The 27,010-nt window shown below is 36.3% G+C and overlaps 1 protein-coding gene across 1 annotated transcript in view; it reads right to left on the bottom strand.

Annotated features, from left to right (window-relative positions):
* The window catches only part of CCDC171 (coiled-coil domain containing 171), a 310,199-nt gene that overhangs the window by 109,627 nt on the left and 173,562 nt on the right, over positions 1 to 27,010 (bottom strand). The window contains exon 20 of the mRNA XM_044920762.1: positions 23,633 to 23,818. Within this exon, the coding sequence (XP_044776697.1) occupies positions 23,633 to 23,818 (186 nt within the window). The remainder of the gene's footprint in view (positions 1 to 23,632; positions 23,819 to 27,010) is intronic.

The following is a 27,010-nucleotide window of genomic DNA, read 5'->3' as shown; positions in this document are numbered from 1 at the left end:
ACACAAAACAGCAATGTCCTAAATAGAGGCCATTACCACAAGATCAACAGTGTCCAAGATAGGGGTTTCTCTATCAGCCTTATTCACACAGTGAGAAACCTATGAAACAGAAGCACAGCTGATCCATGATAGGTAGATACAAGGCATGAGAAGTCTTTTGTAAGGCTACTGAAATTATGGGGTCACTTGTTACTGCAACATTACAAAGAGTATCCTAACTGATACAGTTCTATTCCTACATATAACAATTTACTCTAGGACTTTTTTTTTAGATTTTATTTATATATTTATTTGTTTGTTTATTTATTTTAGAGAGTATGTGTGTGCATGTGCATGCGGGCAGGGGGAGGACAGAGGCAGAGGGAGAGGGGGAGGGAGAGGAAGAGGGAGACAATCTCAAGCAGACTCTGCTCCAAAGGCAGAGCCCTATCCGGGGCTCAATCTCACGATCCTGAGATCATGACAACTCTAGGATTTATGCAGCTATAAAATCATCAGTGGATACTTCAGAACATCAGTTTCTAGCCTGATTTAATATTAGATCATCAGTAGAGAAGTGAATTTTAATTAAATATTAAAAAACACAGCAAGTCAGTTGATTTTAGTATAAAAATATGATAAAAGTATATTGCTTTCTTACAGAAAAATATTGAGTTGCACACTACAAATTAAAATAAACTAATATGGGGGCACCTGGGTGGCTCAGTCATTAAGCGTCTGTCTTCGGCTCGGGTCATGATCCCAGGGTCCTGGGATCGAGCCCCGCATCAGGCTCCCTGCTTGGCGGGAAGCCTGCTTCTCCCTCTCCCGCTTCCCTTGCTTGTGTTCCCTCTCTCGCTGTGTCTCTGTCTGTCAAATAAATAAATAAAATCTCTTTAAAAAAAATAATAAAATAAAATAAAATAATATGTACAGCTGTAATTGATAAAAAAATTTTCTTCTAAAACCTTCTCTATATTTAGTGTATACATATTTTATTTTAATATTTTCCACTCAAAGATATAATGAGGACAAAATATGTCTAAGCAATTCTTTGTTCTTTTTCTTTTCCTTCTTAAAAAGAAATTATATTTATTGACATTTTAAAATGGCCATGATATATTTCTAAATTTAAAAGAGGGGTACTATAATACTGTAAAACATGACACCATATTTTCAAATACATCTATGGTATACTGTATACATTACTAATATGCATGCAAATATATTAATGTTTACATTTAAAACTTTGAAAGGTATATGCCAAAATGACAACAGAAATATTCTTAGTATTTTTCCATTATTTTCAACATAATATGTATAAACTCTAGGTAACAAAAAATGCAACTGTCACAATTTTTATAAGATCAACTTTCATCACAAAACCTTAATTTAAATTTATATACAGGATATCATAACAATAGTAATTGAAATTGATTTTGTAAATGTGCTCTACTAAACAAGGGAAAGAAATTAATCAGTTATATAACCTTTTATCAAATGCATATCAAATATGCAGTTACATTTAATCACTATCATTTATCCAACTCCTTGGGAAAGAAGATTAGAAGATTTCAATGATTTGTTTCCCTTTCAGAGAATAAGCAGTAAGGGGCTTAGTATTCCTTAAGCTAATAGTCACATCATAATACATATCCATCTGATTTAGGGGATTTTGCCAAACCCCCACCATAACTAAAGTTGTTTCTTTTTAAGACTTTTAGCCATAAATGCCCTAAACCCACACTCTTCATAGACAAATGATTTTCTAAATTCCATAAGGACTCTATGTCTGTTCTGTGTCACAGGACTCAGATCAGAAAAACAGACGAATTCTATTTCCATCACAGAAGCGCTGTTGATGATTCTGATCTGCTTTGATACTCTAACTTTACTCCTGAAATAAGATAAAACCACTATAAAGGTGCTTCCTGTTTCATCCATCACAGAGATTTTCCTTGTTGGTGCTCTTAACAATAATCCTTATTACATACACCTCCCTAACTACATTTTGGAATTTGGCCAGGTTTTTGGCTATCAGAAGACAAAACTGACAAACTTACTTTATCCTTTATAGTTTCAGGCATTCAAATTTTATAGAGGTTAATACTACCTTATATATAGTTTTAATTAAAACATAGTAAATAATACTTGCCAGCATTCCATAAGACCAAAGCATGACAAAGTCATTCATCAGGTAACCCTTTAACTGAAAATACTAAAATAAAATGCAGTATTTCAAGATCAGTAAATACTGGTGTTTTCTGAAATCTCATGTTAAGTTAGCAATGTAAGAGTGAAATATTAGTAAACTTCCAAATAAAACTCGAGCATGTTAATTAAATGTTTCCTATAAACAGAATGAAATAATGATTTAGAATTCTTAGCTCCATATAGGGGTAAAATTACCTCTAAAATGAATTAAACATTGCCATATAATCATGTCAGAAATGTAAACATATAATTAGATAATTACCTCCAAAGTCTGAGACATTTATATTTATGTTCATTCCATTACAAATGTAATATTCTAAAGTTGGTTACTATATTTGATCAGAGTTAAATTAAATTACTTCTGAAACAAAACCACCACTGAGTCTCAGATTAATGAAAACTAAAACACATTCAGAGAGTAAATAAATTTTGATTAGTCCTTTAAGTTATAATATACTGTTAACTAATTTAAAAATGGACCCATTGAAACAACAAATAATAGTATTTTCATAGTTAACCATGGAATGTTTGTAATTAAACTGTACAATTTGGGTCAGTTTTGTAGTGCATTCAAAGAAAATAATTTTTCTAATAGAGAAAGTCTTACTATTCTCCTCATCAATAAACATCTCTGGGTTCTGTTTCTTGTTCCACCAATTACTAGCTCTATGACCTGGGGCAAGTTAAATTCTCTGTGCCTTGGTTTCCTCATCTGCAAATTATGGATGATAAGACTTAACTCAAAAATTGTTTTACAGAATAGGTATTATCTGCAAATTACTTAGCAGAGTGCTGAGAAAATCATATCTAATGCAAGGACAAATGCTAACAAAATGTACACAGTGCTGAAGCCACAGTCCACGATGGAGATTTATAAAATTACAGAGAAGCCCTTCTGCGAAATCCAAGTCATAAAATTATAAAAATGACATAAAATACTTTTAGCATATTATCAGTTCAATTAATCACAGAAACTAAAGACTCACTTAACAGTGGCAAAAATCAACTTCAGTCATATACTTCATGTGGCATAATGTAAATGAATATCATTCACAAAATTGCAAATAGTTTACATATACTTGAAAATAGTGGTTTTCAGACTGAAATGTATATTTCAGACGAAATCATGACCTCATTTAAGTATGGAGGGCCAGGAGATCAAATGCCAACCAGAGCCGAATAAGGTCAAATTAGAAGAGAAAGAGATTTGACTTGAATATCACTGAGAAGTGTATTCGACGTGTGCAGGCCCGCTGTGGACTTATCTGTACTTTCTTTGGCGTTTCATAACCCAAAGTTGGAAAAATAAAAATTTCTGTGGACTTAAACTTCAGTGAAAAGGAAACAGAGATCATGGGGAAAGTTGATTAAGATGAAAAGTAAAGGCACCCTAAGGAAAATTCCTTGCAAGCTGTACTTCTCTACAGAAAAGCAAGACAAACAAATAGGAGGCCAGGGCAGGGGACAAAAAAAGAAATCAAAACCAAAATACCCAAACACCCTCTAACTATAAGGGACTTTAATATCGCAACAAAACCAGAGAAAGAAAGAAACCCAGAAAAGTCATATGCATTGATATTCAGGCTACCAGGAAAAATATGATTTCAAACATTTTTTTAAAAGACAGTTTTGTAGGCCTATTGATTCCTTTTGCACATTTCAAGGTAAAGTAGTTACTTTGTAGTTGACTCGGTAATATAACAAAGATCTCTCAGGAATCTGGATTTAACAAGAACCCTCTCTATTTTTGAAAGAAAAAGACAAGTTATAGCTCAAACTAACTGGAATAAATGGTATGCAAGTACATGTGCTTAACATGCAATCTACTTATGCAATAATCCCATACTTCCTCCAAAGCGTAAGTCAATAAATCTTTCCTGCTGCACTATAAATTCCAAGGTCATGGACAAAGATGTTTATTAGTATAATTACAAGGTAGAAATAATACCATTAAGCCTCCAGTTCCAGGTCTCATAAATTAATAGAAATAGAAGATTAAGAAAGTGTCAAGTGTGGTTTTAATTCTTAGACACTAAAAAAATTCCTAGTTTAGCTCTCTTCTCTGACATGATCTAACTTCTAGTTTCATTTTCATTTGGTCTTTGAAGTTGCTAACATTTTTTTAAAAGTACTCGCAAAGTACAATTTTGTGATCATAAAAATTAAGTTATGGCTTTAAGAAAAGAGGGGGAAAAGAGCCAAATTGAATGGCTGAAGGGAACTCATTTATAATATAACGAATCTCTCAACTTTAAAGAAATTCCAACAGGATCTCCATGTTCAATTTCTAAATACTTAAAATTCTACACAATTCTTAAACAGTGTTTGAAATCGATCTCTACAGAATTGCAAATATGCACAATATTGACAATATCAATAGGTTCTTGATTACCCTCCAATATCCAGTGGCTTCACTTTCTACTCACCCACATAAGCAAAGAACCAGTATTTCAGAGAAAAAAAAGTTTTTGACATTATGATCAAAGACTTTGAGTGTATGGTTTCATGCGAGAAAAAGAATTTCATCAAATGAGAATCTCTAATTTTCAATATCTGCACTTCCTATTATTATGGACTTTATTATCATTAGAATCTATTGAAAAGACCAGGTAATTGTTCTGCAGTTTTATTTGTTTTGTTTGGGGGAAATCTTTTTTTTTAATATACTTTCCTTCTAACAGGCAGCAAACAGTAGTACAGAGCTTAGAAAATAAATACCCCTGCTTTTTCTGTCACTGGAAGAATATATGAATTATAATATCATAGAGGTATGTTTATGTGCCCTCTGATTACAGCATATCTGGAACATTCAAGGCTGAAGTAAATCTCAACACATCATCTATGTCTGGTACCTTTCATGCCTTGTCAGAATTTTTCACCACCTGAGAAACAAGCAACAAAAACACTTTCTTGTAAGGATGTTTAGTTTAAACTAGGTACTCACTTAATGCCTTAGTCACTTGTTAAATAAAAATAGCATTCCAACAAGGAATTTTCTGGCTTCTACCCGGCATATCACTGCTTGGGGACCAAAGACCTATTCAAATCTCAGCAAGTCTATAGGAACAGCAGCTCCTCTACCAAAGAGAGTAGATTTTTGTTTAATAAACAAGCGATCTCCTCAGACAGCCCCAGTCTCAGTCAGTAGCAAGGTGCTTTTGATATTTGCTACCATTAGGACACATAGTTTTTACATACAGTTCTAACATAGCTCTTACACACAGTTTACACACAGTTTTAACATATCTAACATGAATCTCGTGCATAGCAAGTTTTGCAGAGTCTTTTCAGTAAAAGAGAAGACACAGTTAGCAGATTTATAGCAACTGAAGTTTTAGATGCTTTAGACCTTAAAATTAGTCACTAACATTCCTGTGCCCTGTGTATCCAATCTCGCATCTTCGCATCTTTCATCTCTCCCTTTCTTTCTTCTCATTCTCTCTCATCTTGATGCATGTTCAGAATCATGGCTTTCCATTCAGACATAACTGGATGGTCCTAATTTCTTTAAACTTCCTCCGGGTTATCAAGTACCATCTTTTCGTTTTGCCCTTTGGTGCTTCCCCAAGGCCAAAATCTTTCTTCATCTACTACGTTCATTCCCCATCCACATACCAAATATAATAAAAGAGTAGGAATGTTAGAACCAACAGATCTATATACAGAGTCCTACTTTAATATTTATTAGCTGAGGAAATGGTCAAATGACTAATATTCCTGAGTCTTATTTTCCTAGTCTGGAAAAAAAGGAAATTATGCTGCCTAGATCATAGGTTGTTGAGAGGATTCAAGGTGGCAATATATTTCTGATATCCAGCAGAACCAGATACAGTAATCACTCAATAAACTGAATGCTTGCTATTCTTTGCTGTGTGAAATCTGACCTCTGGCTGCACCATTCTCCAAGCACAAGCAGGACTCAACACACCAACGGCCAGTGCCCAGCCTTTTCTGTATGCCAGGCAAGGAGGAGGCTCACTGGTCAACTAAAGGTACACACACCTTTGTGATTATTTTTATAAATCAATGGAAGCTAATTTTTTGAGAGTTTTTTTTCAATTTTACTGTTTTTTAATTCCAGTAATAGTTAACATACAGTGTTGTATTAGTTTGTACAATATAGTGATTCAACAGTTCTATACAAGACCCGGTGCTCATCATAAGTGCGCTCCTTAATCCCCATCACCTATTTCACCCATCCCCTCACCCACCCCTCTGGTCACCATCCATTTGTTCTCTAGAGTTAAGAGGCTGTTTCTTGGGGGGCCTGGGTGGCTCAGTTGGTTAAGCGACTGCCTTCAGCTCGGGTCATGATCCTGGAGTCCTGGGATCGAGTCCCATATCGGGCTCCCGCTCAGCAGGGAGCCTGCTTTGCCCTCTGATCCTCTCCCCCCTCATGCTGTTTCTCACTCTCTCTCTCTCAAATAAATAAAAAAATTAAATTAAAAAAAAAAGTCTGTTTCTTGGTTTGTCTTTCTCTCTTCTTTTTCCCGTTTGCTCAGTTGTTTTGTTCCTTAAATCCCACATATGAGTGAAATCATATGGTATTTGTCTTTCTCTGACTTATTAAAAGCAGCTAATTTTCTAAAATTAGAAAATTTTCTGTTTTTTGTTTTTAGAAAGGAGTAAAATAATGCTACAGAGAAAAATAGTTTTAATGTAAAACTTAACAACTCTCTGACGACCTACAGTTTCTACAAATATCATTCAGACTTCTGCAGTGCGCTCTCTCCCTGCAATGCCCTCTCCATTCTGTACACGTCAGTGTACACAGGTCTGTTCTCCCCCATGAACTTCAGTCTCCGTGGAAACAGGAACATTCACTCTCTGTTGAGTAAATACCTCCTTTGAAAACTATCTTCTCTTACAGAGTTTCTACATATAAATCTAAGCATGTGCAGAAATATCTTAAAGTGTTCAGCAAAGACTCAGTTACTATGTAATATTTCTGGGCATTTGACATCATTAAACATACTTCCAATGAAATTCTTCACATAGGACTTTTCTAGATCCTGCTTTTCTCTACCTCCTCTTTTTCTTACTGTCTTCCAAATTTAGATCTTTCCTACATTTGCCCTCTCACATCTTCGAGGTATTTCATCTATTCCTTACATCTTTGACAACACTTCACTACTAGAGACAACTATCCATTTCCTCACTCAAACGTATGATCCTCTCAAATTCAATAAAGCCAAAAATTGAGATCCTAATCTTTCTCGTATTCCCCACCCTAATCTCTTTATGTTAGGAATACTATTAATCTTACACAGTAAAATATTAATTCATCTTTTATTCTTCTTTATTCCTATAGCCTTTACCTTTACCCTCTTATGAAGCCCTACTATTGAAGACTTCTAAAAAAGAAAGGTCCTCACCTCAGATTTTTTTTTAATGAGTTATAAGTAATAACAAGATTAACCCTTTTACCTCATTCTCACCTACTGGAAAGCAGGTCGGTATGGAGAATTCTCACATTAACTGCTCAGGCACAAAGAAAGGATAGCTTAGAAGCAGAGATGCTTATTCAGCTACAACAAACTAGAGGTCCAAGAATCACAAGATTTTTTTAACCCAAGTGGACTATTCAATCTAAAAGGAACAAAACTTAGGGCACTCTCACCCAATAATTTTAATGAGATTAAAGACACATATACACAAAATCAGGAATAAGAAGGAGCTGATAATATCAGATACATGTAAATTTTTTAATCATCATGAGGAACAATATGGCATAGTCTTAGGTGTGTATGAAGCACATTCTCAAATTTGAATGAAATGAAAGATTTTTATAAAAACATAGACAACCGATTCAAGGAGGCCCAAAGTCCAATTCAAGATGACTCCTTTCCCCTATCAAAACTCCATTTGAGGGAAAAGTATCAACAAACAACAACAAAAATAAAGGGAGAGGGATCATTAACAGAAGAAAGACTTAAAATGAAACACAGCAGAGGAGGCTCCAGCCTTCGGCCTCAAGGACATGTGGAAGCCTTGTACAGAGAAGAGGAGTGGTGCTCTACCACCTGGCAGATGCTTAAGACGTGAAAACATAAGGCACAATACAGGGCAGCAGTAAGTTAAAGTGCGGAAGACAGAAATGCATGGGAAGGCTATACTCAGACCGACCAACCACACCCACATGCTCCTCCCCAACCATGCAGAACCCACTGTAAACAGACATTTGCTTGCAAGAGAAAAAGAAAAAAGAAAAAAAGAAAAAGACATTTATTCCATAAAACAAACTAAAGCCAAACAAGAATTGGGTGAGTTCTCTCAGAGAGAAAGAGGCAGCGGGGTTATGAGCATCAGTGCCACAGAACAAAGACCAGCATATTCTTCTGGGGGTCACACAGCCCAATAGCCAGCTCACAGCCCTTTGCTCTAAAGGAAAGCAAACCAGTCACCAAGTCTTCCCTTTTTCTTCATTTTTAAATGTGAGTGACCAGACAAATCCTACCATAAGTTTGAGGAAAGCCTTGGTTCCAGTCACTGGGCTACAGAACAAACCCCTCCAAAAGATGTGAAACCACCACTTATTAGGCTCGTGGGTTCTGGGGGTCGGGTAGTAAGACAGGGCATGGCAGGGACTGCGAGTCTCTGCTCCTTGATAACTGGAGCCTCAGCAGCAGGCCAGAGTGTGAAATCATCTGAAGGCTCACTCACACGTGTCTGGCAGTGGATGGATGCTGGCTTGTTGCGTGAGGCCTTCGCCGAGGCCGATAGCTGAAAACAGCCATACGTGGGTCACCACGTGGCCTGGGCCCCCAGAGAACGATGGCTGGATTCCCAACAGAGAACACTGACAGATACTCAAGAGAAGCCGAGAGTGGGGCGCCTGGGTAGCTCAGTCATTAAGCGTCTGCCTTCGGCTCAGGTCATGATCCCAGAGTCCTGGGATCGGGCCCCACATCGGGCTCCCTGCTCAGCGGGAAGCCTGCTTCTCCCTCTCGCACCCCCCCTGCCTGTGTTCCCTCTCTCGCTGTGTCTCTCTCTGTCAAGTAAATAAATAAAATCTTTAAAAAAAAAAAAAAAAAAAAAGAGAGAGAAGCCGAGAGCAAGAGAAGAGAATGAACAGGCAGAAGCCAGGTTGCCTCCTATGACCTAGTGCTAAAAGTCAGGCAGAATCACTTCTTCCTTATTCTGTTCACAGGGGTAGTCACGAAGGCCCACCCAACTTCAAAGAGAGGGAAACAGACTCGACCTCTTAATACTGGGCTGGCAAAATTCTGGAAGCATTTGAGGGACCAGAAATATTACTGTGGCTATTTCTGTAAAATATAGTCTTTGACAACACCCCCCCCAAATGAAAGAAAGGGGGCAACAGAAACAAACAGGAAAGATACATAAAGACCTCAAAAGAAAGAGAACTTAAATAATTGTTTATTGTCTATTAAACACACAATAAAAAAAACTATAACTCTTAAGAAGATACAAAAATGAGTACCAACATAAAATATCTAAACAGAAAAATTAAACTTATCACTTGACCAGAATCAAAAACAAAAAGAAAATATAAGAGAAAATGTAAGAACCACAGAGGATCAAACCAGGATATTCGACTTCTTTTTTTTTTTTTTTTTTTTTTTTTTTTTTTTTTTTTTTAAAGATTTTATTTATTTATTTGAGAGAGAGAATGAGACAGAGACCATGAGAGGGGGGAGGGTCAGAGGGAGAAGCAGACTCCCTATTGAGCAGGGAGCCCGATGCGGGACTAGATCCTGGGACTCCAGGATCATGACCTGAGCTGAAGGCAGTCGCTTAACCAACTGAGCCACCCAGGTGCCCCCAGGATATTCGACTTCTGACAGGCTGATATGTGTTCCAGAAAGAGAGAAGTCGTGGTGGGGGGAAGCAGGAGAAAATGAGGTTGAATTTTGAAGCATCTATCAAGTATTACTCCACCAAGTAAGAACGATAATCCTCCCGAGGCTTAGCATCTGCCTCATTTTGGTACTCTCCTGCCGCCAAGACTGAGCTGACCTTGAAGTAGGCTGAATTACACTCACATGAGGATAAGCTTTTGAAAGCTAAACAGCTGTATATGAAGACATTTCTAGAATTATTCTGATTTCCATTTCTAGATATTTTAACCAATCTGCTTTTCTAAAAAATCCATCAGAGAAAATAAAATGCCCCAGATTCTAAAAGAAAATGCTATATTGGAAATAGGACGGGCTGTGAAGTTGGGCAGATCCTGAATTGAAATGCTGACTCCACAACCCACAAACACGTGATCCTGGGCAAATGTATTAATAACTGATCCTTAATTCATTATATATTTATATTTGTGTATTATTATATGTATCTTTCCAGGTAACGGTGAGGATTACAGAAGCGTATACACAATTTCTGGTCCACAGTGGTGATAGTGTTGGTATGATGTTCAAGGTCCTCAAGAGATTCCCCAGGTGTGACAGCCACATTCCCACTCTGCCTACATCATCAAAGGAACATTATCTGAACTAATGCTAGGATGACTGATCTACCCATTGCCTGGTCTCACTTACTCCTTGTCTGTGTTTTCAGTTATCACTTACGTGCTTTGTATTTTTAAGGCAGGAGTCTGTAGCAAACAAAAACAAATCGATAGGTTCTATTTCTAATAGGGTGAACTGGAAAAGTACTGTCATCTGAGACTTAGCCATAGATGGAGGGAGAAGAAAAGCTGGGGTGATTCTCTTTATGTTCTGCCTGCATACCACGAGAGGGGAGATGGGACAGTTAGAGCAGAAGAAAAGTAAACTCCTTCCGTCTCTTTAATTATTATTACTTCCCTAAGCATAGTAAGTGGATTACTGCCATCCAAGTCTGAGAACCCAAGAGGAAAGGAAACATTTTAACAGCAGACTGGCCTTAAGTCTCATGCCGTGATACTGTGAGCCATGTTGGAATTCAGGCAATGATTGGACCACCAGAGGCTGTCCGAGCAAATTAAGGGACCATTCTAAACAAAGTACAATGATGAGTCTAGAGATAAGACAAGAGTAAAGGATTAGTAAGAGAGCTACCAAATTGTACACAAATATTTGTTTCTTAAGAGCTTACAGTAGAGAAATCAGCCAGTTTCCTGTATGAACTTTGCTATGTTCAGCTATTTTAATAAAGATTTTTATTAATTACAAAAAAAGAAAATCCTGTGAAATTCACAATTCTAATCTAGGTCTTAGCGAAAACACAGGCTTTGTCAATCCAGACGAAAAGATCATGTAAATCAAAACTCTTGCTACCACCTGGGGGCAGCATACCACTAACTGTTGGAAGTGACCTAAGGGCAAGGAGCCAATAGAAGACTGAACAGGCAAATGACAAAGACCACACCCAAAACATGTCATAAAATAGGTTTTTAACAGTGTACATTCCAACATACCTCCATATACTCAGATATACGTACATCTATAGTGTGTATACTCACATATACAATTAATACATCAGTAGAAATAATTATATATAAAATTCTTATATATAAATTGCATTATATATTGTATATAAACATATAAATGAAATCTATGTAATTTATTTATATAGAGTATATAATTATATGCATACGTATATACATAAAACTGTATATATTATATCTGTATATATACATATGAATACGATTAAAACCAAAGTCAATGTCATTTTTTAATAAAATGGAAATTTTGGTAATAAACTGTACAATTCCTTTTTGTAAAGTTCAAAAGAGATTTTTCTCTACCGTGTAGCCTAATTCAGAATATGATTAAGTGGCTTGATAGGGGAAAATCAGATTCATTGCTATTGAATTTTCTTTAAGCAGGCAATATATAATAGATAATAGAAATATGCATACTTTCAAGTCTAGAAGCAATAATATCTTCTAAAACTGACCCTAGGAATGACTTTGTTTAAAGGCAAATAATTTTTTATTCTGTCATGAAAATATTCTTATAATACACCAAAAAATATATATGGCGTTTATCAACTTTTAAAAAAAGGTGTGAAGTGGGGCACCTAGGTGGCTCAGCTCAGCTCAGGTGACGATCTCAGGGTCCTGGGATCAAGCCCCTCGACCAGCTCCCTGCTCGGTGGGGACTCTGCTTCTCCCTCTCCCTCTGCTTCCTCCCCCCTGCTCATGCTCTGTCTCTCTCTCTTTCAAATAAATAAATAAAATCTTTAAAATTAAAAAGGTGTGAAGCATTTTATTTTTCTTAAATATAAAAATATGAAATTTTCCTCCTGTGATAAATTAACATTAAAAGTTTTCAACAATAACACTCTTTAAAGTATTAAGGATCTAAAGAAAAACCTTTTAAGCAATATTAACAAACACATCTGGCTTGTATATAAAGCAGCCTCACGTCATATATATTGTCAAGTTTTTTCCAATTATTTTTGTTTCTTCATCTACACAATGTAAGGAATAATACTTATCTCTTAAAATGTCACAACTGTAAAATAAAATATTATGAAGTACCTTACCAATGTGTCTAACTAAAGTATATATTCAGAAGTCTTTGTTCTCCCTCTTTTCTAAAACTACACTACAGGGGCGCCTGGGTGGCTCCGTCAGCTCGGTGTCTGACTCTTGGTTTCTGCTCAGGTCATGACCTCAGGGTTGTGGGATGGTGCCCTGTGTCAGCCCGTGCTGAGTGTGGAGCCTGCTTAAGATCTTCTCTCTTCCTCTTGTTCTGTCCCTCCCCCTCCAAAAAATAAATAAATAAATAAAAAATAAAACTACACTACAAATAACAAATTAACCTTACATAAAATTATTTGAACAAAAAAACACCTATGTAGGGGAAATTCATGTTCATTTTATGCTCAGTGCAAAACCAAAAACAAACAGGTTTACTTATCTGCCACACTGGCAAATGTTCTTGGCTTTGATTTGTGTTTTAACAGCAATACCTAATGATACCTAATGCTGGTGAGAATGGGGTCAAGTATGTGCTCTTTTTTTTTTTTTTTAAAGACTTATTTATTTATTTATTTGAGGGAGGGAAGGGGCACAGGGAGTAGGAGAGAGAGAATCTCAAGCAGACTCCATGCTGAGCTCAGAGCCCAACGCAGCATTTGATCTCACGACCCTGAGATCATGACCTCAGCCAAAATGAAGAGTCCCACACTCAACCAGTTGAGCCACCCAGCACCCCAAGCAGGTGCTCTTATATACCTTTTCAGATATATACACCAGATGTAAATACAGATCTGAAAAAATATTCATAGGCTTACACACACATACACACACACCCCAACTTGAAATATCTATATCTTTGACCCAATAAATCCTGCTTCTTGAGCTCTATCCTGAGAATATAAGCAGCTATGTAGTTGAAGACTTAATTATAAGGTGCTCATCTTAATTTTAATAGTGAAAAATGGACACACTCTGGATATCCAACAACAAGAAAATAAATATATTTAAGATGGAATAGTATATGGCTTATTAAGATAAGCTTCTTAAATAATTTTAACATTGATATTTATTGTCAATCCCATTCACCCGGTCGCTGAGAATCATCCTTGACTCATCTCTTTCACACTTCACATCTAACCCACCAGAAGTTCTGCACATTTTACCATCAAAATGCAAATATATCCAGAATCTCATCATTCTTTACACCGAGCACCCTGTTCCAAGCCACCATTTTCTCTGGTCTAGATCATACTGTTAACCTGTAACTGATGACTGTTTCTACTTTTGCATACCTACGGTCTAAATTCTAATAGATGCCAGAATGGTGTGAATGTAAATGTAAAAATAATGCCACTCTGCCTAAAAAACAGGATGCAAAACTTTATATAGCATACTTGCAGTTTTATTTGCCAAATATTAATAATAGTTACATATGTGTGATAAGGGGCTTGCATTCTTTTTGTTTTGTTTTGTTTTTTGTTTTATTTCTTTATTTGACAGAGAGAGACACAGCAAGAGAGGGAACACAAGCAGGGGAGTGGGAGAGGGAGAAGCAGGCTTCCCACCAAGCAGGAGCCCGATGCGGGGCTCGATCCCAGGACCCTGGGATCATGACTGAGCCAAAGGCAGACGCTTAACGACTGAGCCACCCAGGTGCCCCACACTTTTGTTTTTTCTATGCTTTTAAAGTTTTTCTTCCTTTGATCATGTTTAATCAGAAAAACAAACTAGGTAATGTTTGTAAAAAACTTTATACAAAATTGAACTGTATGATTCAAAATACTTTCAGTAAATTTCAGTAATATTTAAAATATGATCTAATGAAAGGTTAGTACGCAATTAAGAAACATGGCATCTCTAATTCCAAATTGCCACTTCTCCATTTAAACATGGAGAAGGCATTTTAAAATTATATATGAGAGCATACATTTTTGAAAAAAGTAAATTATGTCATAATAATTTTAAACAGAAAAGGAGTTTTATTTTATTATATATTTTTATGTTGTTCAGATTAACAAAATAGGAATAAGAACTTTTTATGGATCTTCTAGATTCTAGCTTGAATCTTCTCTGCTAAATTAATATTTTTAAAAAATGTTTTGAGAGCTATTGTTAATTCTTTTTTCTCTGACCTTGAAATATAATTGACTACCCTATAGGTCTCAATGGTATAAGTCATTAGGAAGATTAAAAATATATGGGATTAAAGTAAAAAATGATAAGACTTTTAAATTAAGTAATGATGTTAATAATCCTACTTTATGAAAGTGGGTTATGTGATAGATGTTAATTATTATAATCAGGGTTTATCAACTAAAAAATGTTTAAATTTTTAAGGGAAATGAATTTGAGGGCTCTTTTGTTTAAAAGTTAAACAGAGAAAATATAGCTATTTATTCAAAATTATGTAAATAAGTAACTTCATTGCAATAAGTCACCTTGTGTACCCCCAGAGTATGTCAAATAGTTTTATGAATAGTATAAAACTTAGTACATTTTTAATGAAAAGAAGGTAAATATTCATAAAATGTGACCCTTTGCCACAGTTGTTCCAGCTCCAAAATATCCCCCTGCAAATTATTCCATTTGAATTTTAAAAAACATACTCTTTCTTCTTGCTTCTTTCTAATCTAAGTGTACTTAAGTTTGAGAATGGAAAATAACAAAGCATAGAGTTAATTTTCTATTAAAATTGAGACATAAACAAGAAAAAACCAGAGTAGCTGCAAGAAGGTGAGGAATGATCCAGGGAGCTGGGAAGAGGCGTCTTTGAGACCCTGTGAGTCTGCTGCCACTTGATGGAGTGTAGACAAGATAGAAGTAGGCAGGTGACATAAACGATGACAAAAAATCCAGGGCCCCTAGGTGGTACAGTCGGTTGAGCAACCGACTCCTGGTTTCAGCTCAGGTCGTGATCTCAGGGTCAGGCTCCGAGCTCAGCGAGGAGTCTGCTAAAGTTTCTCTCTCCCTCTCCCTCCACCCCTCCCGGTGCTCACTCAGGCTCTCAATCTCTCTAAAATAAATAAATAAATCTTTTTTAAAAATGATGATGGAGGGGCGCCTGGGTGGCTCAGTCGGTTAAGCGACTGCCTTCGGCTCAGGTCATGATCCTGGAGTCCTGGGATCGAGTCCCGCATCAGGCTCCCTGCTCGGCGGGAAGTCTGCTTCTCCCTCTGACCCTCCTCCCCCTCATGCTCTCTGTCTCTCATTCTCTCTGTCTCAAATAAATAAATAAAATCTTTAAAAAAAAATGATGATGGAAAAGGGCACTTGAATAAGAGCTGGATCCAAATTAGACAAAGGAACTATTTGGGAGACTTGCTGTGAATAAATCCTTATTTTTTTCCTAAGCCATTTTCTCTCAACCAATGTCTGCAAAATCCCCAAACTGTGGCAATTCAGAGAATTTAAGATTTTATAATAGTTTCAGAAGCTCTCATTCATTGTCATATCAAAAATCTCACTAAGCATTAAGATAAAAGTATTCTTTTTTATTTTTTATTTATTTTATTTTTTTAAAGATTTTATTTATTTTTTTAAAGATTTATTTATTCATTTGAGAGAGCGAGAATGAGAGAGAGTACATGAGAGCGGGGAGGGTCAGAGGGAGAAGCAGGCTCCTCGCTGAACAGGGAGCCCGATGCGGGACTGGATCCCGGGACTCCAGGATCATGACCTGAGCCGAAGGCAGTCGCTTAACCAACTGAGCCACCCAGGCGCCCAAAAGTATTCTTTTTTAAATTCAATATATTCTCCACAAAGCCAAGTACTGTACTCTCCACACAGCAATGGCTCAAAGATGTATATTAATTAGATGAACAGAATTTATTTTTTAAGAAAGATAAATCAGGAGATGATTTTTTAACTTAACAGAAAGATTATTGGCTTTATTAAATGATCTTATAAACATAAAAATATGTTTAAATTTTCTATAAATAATAAATAATCTATTTCCGATATAATTGAAAGTTACCAGAATTTAATAGATACCTAACTTTTCTCAGGAAAAAAATGAGGGACAACTACAGCTATACCTTTATTCTAATCCTAATGATTTGGTCATTCTTAATGTCAAACTTACCAGGGAGAGAGCAAAAGTAAAAAAAAAAAAATCTCTTCATATTAGCAATGTCATTTCAGGATAGTTACTCAGTTTCTCCTTACTCTAATCTATAATACTTTTTTAAAATGCCACAGATCTAATGCCATCAGCAGATGAATAACTAAATAAACCATGATATTTACAGTATGGAATGCTGTGCATTGATTAAAATGGGGGGGACAGATAGTTCATTTAAGATTTGTCGTTTAAGGCTCAGAGAGTATAAGGCTATTTTAGTCCAGACTTGTGGTTTCTTAGGCAACACAATTGCCTCAAGAAGTTGGCAGGTTTTTAATCTGTTTGCTTTCAGTCAGTGCCATTTACCAATAAATACTCCAAGATTCTTTCTTGGAGGTACCCTCCCTCCTGGTTTGCCTGTTTCCATATACCCAAAAGTGCATGCAGGCACTGACCTTAGTGGTGGTGACCTTGCGGCCAGCTAGATAACAGGTTAGAATAAGAGAACTATACCTCTAATCTGTTCTAAGCCAGTGCCTCATACTGTAGCTTTTTTTTTCAAGCTTTACTTGAAACTTCCCTATGAAACTCCACAAGAGTGGGCGCCTGGGTGGCTCAGTCAGTTAAGCGTCTGCCTTCAGTTCAAATCATGATCCCAGGGTCCTGGGATCAAGTTGCGCATCGGGCTCTCCGCTCAGCGGGGAGTCTGCTTCTCCCTGTACCCCTCCCCTCCGCTCATGATCTCTCTCTCACTCTCTCTCTCAAATAAATAAAATCTTTAAAAAAAAAAATTGCTTCAAAGGTTCAGTAGCACTAAAGATATTATAGACCAACAATGTAAAATATCTGAGGTACGGAATGGGAAAGTGGGGAAAAAATAATAAAAATCTTTGACTTGTTCCACTTTTTTCCATACGATATTTTCCATATCCATTTGTCTATAGCTCCCAATCATACAGAGGTATGCTAGATCTATACAGTTCCTGCCTTCAAAGCATGTTCCCTTCACTGACTTGAGATCTTAGAGAATTTTATAACTATTAAACTAGTTCCATTAATTCAAGATCAGCAACAGAAAGACCATCTTTCCTACGCCCACAGATTTTAAGATTTTCTCTTTGTCTCTGCTATTCTATAGTTTCATTACTATGTTTCTAGGTGCTTATTCATTTTTTTTTTTCATCTTGTTCACAGTTCAGTGAGTTCCTTTAATTTGAGAAGTTACAAGTATTTCTTTAAATCTATAAAACTTCTTAGTCATTCTTGCTCAAAATATTGCTTTTCCCTGATTCTACTTCTAAAAGTTTATTAAATATTTTTCAGTCAATTTTATTCTACTTTCATTCTTTTTTTAAATATATCTCATTCTCAGGATGCCTCGGTGACTCAGTTGGTTAAGCATCTGCCTTTGGCTCAGGTCATGATCCCAGAGTCCTGGGATCGAGTCCCACATCGGGCTCCTTGCTCAGCATGGAGCCTGATTCTCCCTCTGCTTGCCACTCCCCCTGCTTGTTCTCTCTCTTTCTCTCTGACAAATAAATAAATAAAATCTTTTTTATATATATGTATATACATATATATATATAATTCTCTTTTTCTTTGGTATTAACTTCCTATTCTCCACCACTTTGTCTCTGCAGAGCATTCTGGGTGATTTCCTCACTATCTTCCAGTTCACTAACATCTTTTTAATGTCTACCCAATGTTCAAACCATTCACTGCATTTTTTATTTCAATGGCATCTTTATTTCATGTCTTATAATTTCTATTCTACCTTATTTCTTCTAACATTTAAAAACCCTTATTTTAAAGTATGTTTTAAAGTACCTTTGGACCTTAAAAGTCTCAGAGAGGGAGCATTTGCTTTCTCTGCCTATTTTCAAGCTGAGACACCAGTCCTCTCTTGCCTTCAGACTTGGACTCAGACCGGAACTAACATGATTGGCTGTCCTGCTTCTCAGGCCATACAGAAGGTCATTTCTCAGCAGAGCAGCCCTTGGACTTGAAGGTAGCGTAAACCAAGGCCTTACTCTTATGTGTGGCGCAAGCCTGGGCTTCGTTTCTTTTGTGACTTTTTTCCTACCCAATATCCAAAGTAGATATCAAATTCCCCTGTAGCAGGTAGGCAGGAATGTCTCCTCCCCACTTCCTAGAGGGGCAGCCCTTGTGGACTTCCAGCTTCACCCAGGTAGCTCTTTCCTAGTCTAATCCTAGGGAAGCCTGGATTTCCCTAACATTAGGATTACCAACTTTAGCCCCCAGCTAGGTGTGCACACCACAGTGACCTCTTTGGACTTCACCTGACTCACCATTTGGTTCTGGATATCCTCTCTATTTCTAGTATCTAAGTATTTTGCTCACTTTGTTTTAAGCTCAGCTATATACTGCACAATTCGTTTGTGATATTTTATCTAGTTTCCACTCCATGTGTTTGGGGTAAAAAGGGAAGTCCTTCTACGTGAGCAAAATTTTGATACCAAGAAAATGACAAGGACAGTATGACAGAGATAAATTACAAAACAATCATGATTAAGAACATCGATTTTAAAGTCGTAAGTGAAAAATTAACAAACTGAGGGCAGAAATGTATTTTTAAAAATCATCACAACTATACGGGGTTGATTTCAGGTATGCAAGGCTGGCTTAACATTAGAATACTGAATAATATAATGTGGGGGCCAGCAACTTTAGATACGAAATAGTTTAGGCTTTCTGTGTCACATGAAGTTCCTGTCTCATGTTCTTCTTTGGGCTGTTTCTTTGCTTGTTTTTTATGATCCTTTTAAACATTAAAAAACATTTTTCGTTCACAGGCCATACAAATCCAGTCTGTGGGCCATAGTTTGCCAATCCCTGATATAATGCAACATGCCAACAGAATAAGAGAGAAGAATCATATAATTATCTCCATAGATACATAAAAATGTATCTGATCATATCCAACATTCATTCATGATTTTTTATTTATGCATAATCTAGGAAGAAAACTCCTTTAACCCAGTGAGGATTTACCAACTAAAAACTTGTAGCAAACTTCCTTCTTAATGGAGAAATGTAAAAAAGATTCTCTTCAAGGTTAGGAGAAAGTTAAGGATGCTTGCTACCTCTACTTCTACTCAGCATTGAGTCCCAGCCAGTGCAGCAAGGAAGGGAAAAAAAAAAAAAAAGATTAAGGTTTGGAAAGGAAAAATAAACTGTCACTATAGAACAAATAATGTAATGTTCTGTGCAGAAAACCCTAGAAAGTACAGATCAAGTATCACTCAAACTGACAAGAGAGTTTAGCAATGTGGCTGAATATAAGATTAACATACCTGTCCATGTGCCAGTTTCTTTGCTGAATTTCGTCTGGTGGGGGGCTCCTGAAAGAACTAAATTAGGCAGGCTTTCTTTTAGAGAAAATTTTACATTAGCTTCTGCCCAGACACTACTGACCTGAGATTATCACATTCAGGTATTAGGCAGTTCCTTAGTGCTGGAGACTCAGGCTCAAGGCCTGATCTACTGGTGGAGCCCAAAGCTTTGTCTCCTACTTCTAACATTGGCTTTGATACTTGCCTGCAGGGTAAGCCCCACATCTTTTCACAGTGCTAACTCTGATTCCACTTATTGGGGTTTGTTGGTGTTTGAATACTTTTGTCCTTGGAGATCCCTTTACTCTTTGATGCTCTACTGTAATACAGGAGTATCTTAGTCAAAATCTAACTGTAACATAAAGGAAGGCCTTTCTGAACATCACATCCAAAGTATGATTTATAAAAAACTATTACATATAGAAATATGACTAAAAACAAAACCCCAAAATGTTAATTGGTTGTTTTCAGATGATAAGTTATAAGTAACTTGTTTTCTCTTCTGTATTTTCCATATCTTGTACCCATGATCTATTTTGTTTTTAAAAAGAAGAAGACCCTTTATTTTTTTAAAAGATTTTATTTATTTATTAAAAAGAAGACAAGCAGGGGGAACGGCAGGCAGAGGGAGAAGTAGACTCTCCACTGAGCAAGGAGCCCGATGCAGAACTCAATCCCAGGACCCTGGGATCAGGACCTGAGCCGAAGGCAGAGGCTTAACTGACTGAGCCACCCAGGCGTCCCAAGACACTTTATTTTTTAAAAGAAGTTATGCACAGGACAAATAAAAAACTATTTATTTAAGTATTACTGAAAAACACAAAAGAATATTTATCAAGTATATACTTGTTTTTCAACCAGTATCTTAATTAATTCTCATAAAAACTCTGTAACGTAAGTATCATTATCCCTAATTTTGCAGAAGATGAAACTGAGGCTGAGAAAGGTTAAGTTATTTGCCCAAGTGACAGAATGGGGATTTGAATTTGGAAATACTTGTTCCAAGACCAGTGTTTTTTCTGCTGAACTGTGCTGCCTCCCACAAGAGAGCATTTTCACATCACCACCTGCTAGTTCTAATTAAGAGATAGTAATTAAACAATTCTCTACTCCTGACAACAATATTTAAGCTACTGGCATTTTAAAGAAATTAATATGAACAGCTTTTCATCTGCTGGAAGGTACTACACCTAAACACAAACTCCAAGCTATTACAGAAAGAAAAGACTCCAATAGGACACAGTTATATGCTTTGTCAAAGCCTAGTTAATTGCATTATCTATTAATGGGACATGAAGCATAAAAATGTTGAGCAATATATTTCTAAAAATGTTCGACTTGTCTAGTAATCCAAGAAATACAAATCAGAGAGACAAGGCCACATTGATCAAATTGGCAAAATTTTTTAAGTAGTAACAGCCAGGTTAGGTAAAAAGTGAAACTGCCATACATTTTAGGAGAGACGTTAACTGATAAAAATTTGCTGTAGGCCAATTTATAATATTTACACTTTACTCATGTGGCCTTTCAGCTAGTAATTCCTCATCTAGGAAGTTATGCTGAGAAAATAATCACAGATATGTATATAAAGATTTAGCCACAGGGTTGCGCATCTTAGAATTACATGGAAGGAAGGAAGGAAGGAAGGAAGGAAGGAAACAAGCTGAAATGAAACTAAACCTACAATAAGAAACTAGGTTAATAAACTATGCATATTCAAAATAATTCCATCAGCCATTAAAAATGATGACACTGCTCTCTTTATTAGCGTGGAAAGAAATTGTTGACATGATGTTTTTAAAAAGTAAATTAAAAATTATATATAACAGTATGATTGTATTTTTATTAACTTATATTTGGTTATATTTCTATTATTTACAAAATGTAAGGTCTGAAATAATATACCACAAAATTTTGACTGTGGATATATCTGATGATATGATTTGGGATTCTTTTGATTTTTCTTTTTCTTCATCTATATTTTCTTATTTTTACATAATGAATATTTATTACTTGTGTTAAAAAAGGAGAAAAAACATTGATATCACAGAATCGTATCAGTTAGTAAGAATGCCTACAACTATTATTAATACATATTAAGTAATATGTTATAAAATAGTTTGTATGTTCTCATTTATGTAAGAAAACCTATATATATTAAGTTGAACCATATAAAATTGCTGGCATTTGTCTGATTTTGACTTTTAAAAACAGCAATTTCAAATGGTTCGACTTAATACACATAATAGGAAAAATATACCCCCAAATATTAATAGTATCCTAGGAGGTTTTTTTTTCTTTAAGGTCATCTGTATTTCCTTCTTTAAATTCATCTGTATTTTCTTCTTTTAAATTTCACTAGTTTCTAATTTTTTCTACAATACTAAATCCCAGTTTCTATATTTATAGGCCAAAGACCCCAAGCAAGTCAACTGAACTCTCTCAGTTTCATCAAAAAACAATGGGGGGAGGGGAGGGCACCTGGGTGGCTCAGTCGGTTAAGCATCTGCCTTTGGCTCAGGTCATGATCCCAGGGTCCTGGGATCGAGCCCCACGTCAGGCTCCCTGCTCAATGGGGAGCCTGCTTCTCCCTCTCCCTCTGCCACTCCCCCTGCTTGTGTTTTCTCTCTCTGTCAAATAAATAAATAAAATCTTTTTTAAAAAAAATCAGAATACACCAAAAACAAAAATGAATTCAAAATGGATTCAAGACCTAAAAGTGAGACTTGAAACCATACAAATCCTAGAGGAGAACACAGGCAGTAACCTCTTTAACATTAGCCAACACAACTTCTTTCTAGATATGTCTCCTGAGGCAAGGGAAACAAAAGCAAAAATAAACTATCTGGACTTCAGGATAAAATCCTTCTGCACAGCGAAGGAAACAATCAACAAAACTACAAGGCAACCTACAGAAGAAGGTATTTGCAAATGACATATCCAATAAAGGGTTAATATCCAAAATAGATAAAGAATTTATAAAGCTCAACACCCAAAAAATGAATGATCCAATTAAAAAGTGGACAGAAGACATGAATACACATTTTTCCAAAGAAGACATACAGTATAATTCTATTAAACTTTATAGTCAACATTTTCCAAATATACCATGTCCTAAATCCATTAATGAAATTTTCTAAATGGCAACTATTTTATTGTAACTTCTCTTTTCCCTTCTAAGTAGCTTTGCCACAAATATATGACAGGGAGAACAACTCTTTCTAACCAAACCTTCCTCCTCCCCAGGCACACACTTATATAAGAATCAGACAGACCCAGACCCAGAACTTTACACAATCCAAAAGATACGTAGAGTTTCAATGTCCAGAGGGCATAAAACAAAAACAACTAAAGAGAAGAAGAAACAAGGAAGGTAAATGAAAAAAAAACTTGAAATAATAGTAATTACTGGAAATACCCCTACTTTGTTTTCAACTATCCAAGTAAAACCTACTTTGACATTTTTGATACATGTGAATGCATGCTTGGAATTGAGGTCCCAGAACCAAGTTCATTCCATCCCTATAAACTTTTACAGGATAAAATTTCAGATCTTGGGGTCTATTCCCTAGCAGAAGCTATAAATGATTCCCTCGAAGATCCACACCTAAAGGAAATAAACCACTACCGCAAGAGACACTTTCCTACCTTAACAGCTTCTCCTAGAGTTTGGTTTTTGTCAGCTTCCTCACTGGAATGCAGTTCAAGTCTATAATTCAACTCCTGCAATTGCTGTGCCTGCTCGTTCAGCAGCATCTGAGCCTGTTGTTCCCGAAGTAATGCATTATTCAGTTCTTCACATGCACTTTCAAACTTCTCGTGGGTGATCAGTTTCTGAAAAAAAGGATTAAAAAATTCAGTTATAAGCTAGCTGCGTTGTTATATCACTTAATCTTCAGAACTAGATTTGCTATCATAGAGTATAACACACACATTTCTAAATGTCTGATACATGACAAAGTACAACTTGCTTTCCTTAATCTCATAAATCAAGACAAAAAAACATCATCCTGGTTTTTAAAGTAGAACAGCTATATTCCCGAAGTGATCATTTTTAGTCAAATAAAATCTTAGGAAACTTATTTCAAGTTCAAATAAATCCATATTGCTCAGATTACATTTTCATACATGAGCACTTTTTATAAAGAATAAGATTGCAGGAACTAAAGCCTTTAACGAGTTTCGATGCTTTTAAGTGATTACCTGAAAGTCTGTGTTTGGCATGCGTTACTATTCACATCTCCCTGGTCAAACATCCCCTCCTTCAAGAATCCTTACCAGACCATCCCTTCCCAACTCCTTCGACTACTCACACTACCATACCATATTCCTTTGTTTTCTTTATAGTCATTATCATTATCTAAATTCACTTTGTGTAATTATTCACTTTTTTACTGCCTGTCTGCACCCTGCCACCAACCATATATCTAAGGATGGGAGCTCCACTGGGCAGATCTCATTCCACTTGCCCACTCAACACACAGAAGAGTACCTGGTACTCAGTAGTGCTCAGCAGGTATTTGTTGAATGAAAGAATATTCCTATATAAACATCTACAAATAAAAGTGTGCACCAGAGTATACAGCAGAGTTTTTACGATATCATGACTGCTTTAGAGAATGGAGCACTACATCTGTCTAGACAGTTCTAGCCAGGGGCCATCCCTTAAAAGGTGGGGAATCCAGGGCAGGACACACATGTATTATCTCCTGTTCAAAACAATTAAGCAAATGAAAATAAATTAGCAAACAACAAGAGACATCTTGATCTTGAAGTACAAAGAATGGGAACGTTTCACAAAAGGGAAGTAACCTGAGAAATATATATGGAAAACTAAAAAGCACTGTACAAGTCATTTAACCATGCTGTATATATTAAATACATATGTCTATTTAAGACTGATAACTTTCCCATTGTTGAAAAGATTTTGAGGTGAATATAATTAACCACAAATATAAAGCAAATTGATTTAAAATTTTTTTTAATTTAGGGTGGGGGGAGGGGAAGAGTAGACTAAAAATCCTATTGATTCGAGGCATCTGGAATACATAAACTAGTGCAGTTGAATGTGGACTTTATCTCTGAGTTTTCTGCCACATGAGACAAATGTGCTTAGTTGTAGTTTCCTTGTGGGCCAACAACAGCAAACACACATCTCATGCAGAGAAAATTTTTTTACTAGAACTAAGTTTGAGGATAAGTTTATTACATGGGTCTTTCTGTATCATAATATAGTTTTAACTCAGTTTTACTTTGGCGCCAGGTACCTTGCCTGCTGCCTCCCAGAAGCAACTGTCTTGTACTATTATTTTACTTTTCAAAGGTGTAATATAATGCATTCCTCAACACTGATTAAATTTTAAAGTATGGCATAAACAACAGCAACACTCCAGCATAAAAATAGGTGGGGAAGGATTTACCCAAGTTGACACAAGGTAAAGGGAATGATCACAAGCTCACAGGAAAGTTGCCTCGTTTCCTGAGAGTCATGTAGGATAGGTGTATCTGATGTATCACTGATATTTTTACAGTGTTTAGATTTGGAGGAACACTTATCTTGTACTCCCTCCTAACAGCTGCCTTACTCTCCACATTGTCCCATTACAACTAAACCCTCCACTTCGAGAACATCAACTTTAACGGCCTCCTCTGGGCACTACCATTCATTTCAACCTCTTACCATCCCTCTATTCCCTGACACCATAGCACTCCTTTCGGTCTTATGAACAGATACTTTTGTACTTCTTCTACCTTTTGTTTGTTATGTTGTTTTCAAGTATCACTCCTCGCGATCAGACCATCTGTCACTTGACCTCTATAAATCAAGATCCCCATCATTTCCCAGGACTTCTTTCCACTCCTCCAAAATTTCTCCTTCACCTTAAACTTAGTTAATTTTAGCCTCTCTCTTGTCCATCTATCCCTCCCAGAGACTGACTCAATGCTGTTCACTCTTCAGAAAGTAAACAGAATCAAACAAGTATAGCAAAAGAGAATAAGAAAGAGATGGAAAAGCAGCTGTAAGGACCAATAAAGAAAAAAAAATCATGGGAGATGGCTGTTATAGAACCACGGTCAGTAGATGAACACAGTGCTCAGAAGCAATAAAAATACTGAAGAGCGGGATGCCTGGGTGGCTCAGCCGGTTAAGCATCTGCCTTCAGCTCAGGTCATGATCCCAAGACCGTGGGATCGAGTCCCACATAGGGCTCCTGGTTCAGCAGGGAGCCTGCTTCTCCCTCTGCCTGCCACTCCCCCTGCTTGTGCTCTTTTCTCTCTCTGACAAATAAATAAAATCTTAAAAAAAAAATACTAAATAGCTTTCGCAGGCAGGATATTTCCCTTTATGTTACACTTTTAGACCAACTATAAAGAAGCTAGTTTATTTTCCTCCTATGTGCTTTGCCTGAAATCAGTGAAAGATGATGATTGCAAGCACACTCCATTTTTTTAGAGGAAAGTAGCATCATTTTTCCATCTGTTCTGTTTTTAATAAAACAATCCTTTATTAACACAGCTAGATATAGACATTAACCACTGTACTGAAGTGGTTAAAAGCATGAGTTTTGGAACCAGACTACTCAGGTCCAAATCTTGTCAGTTCTACTTACTAACTAACTTTGTGACTCTGGGCAAAGTTATTTAGCTGCTCTGTGTCCCATGTTCCTCTTCTGTAAAATAAAGATAATAATAATTTTGAACAATTACTGATATGAGAGGACTAAATAAATCAATTCCTTGAAGTGTTTAGGGTCGGTGCCTGATACATGGTCAATATGGTCATTAAATATTAGAAATCATCACTTTATAACGTTACATCTTACAATTGTATGTCAAAGTATAAAAAGTACATATGTCATTCCTTCAATTATTACTTCAATTAACCCCATTTTTACTTCTACACATTAGTGAAAGTAATTCACACTAAACATTTCCTGGAACATATTCTTAGCTTTTGCTGCAAGCCAGTTATTCAACCAAAGTTCTTACAAGAGGATTCTGTCACCTTCCAGCAACTTTTCTTCA

This window comes from Neomonachus schauinslandi, chromosome 13, assembly GCF_002201575.2.
Source record: "Neomonachus schauinslandi chromosome 13, ASM220157v2, whole genome shotgun sequence".
In the NCBI taxonomy this organism is placed as follows: Eukaryota; Metazoa; Chordata; class Mammalia; order Carnivora; family Phocidae; genus Neomonachus; species Neomonachus schauinslandi.
The sequence above is the reverse complement of the archived record's forward strand: the minus strand, read 5'-3'. Positions and strand labels throughout refer to the sequence as shown.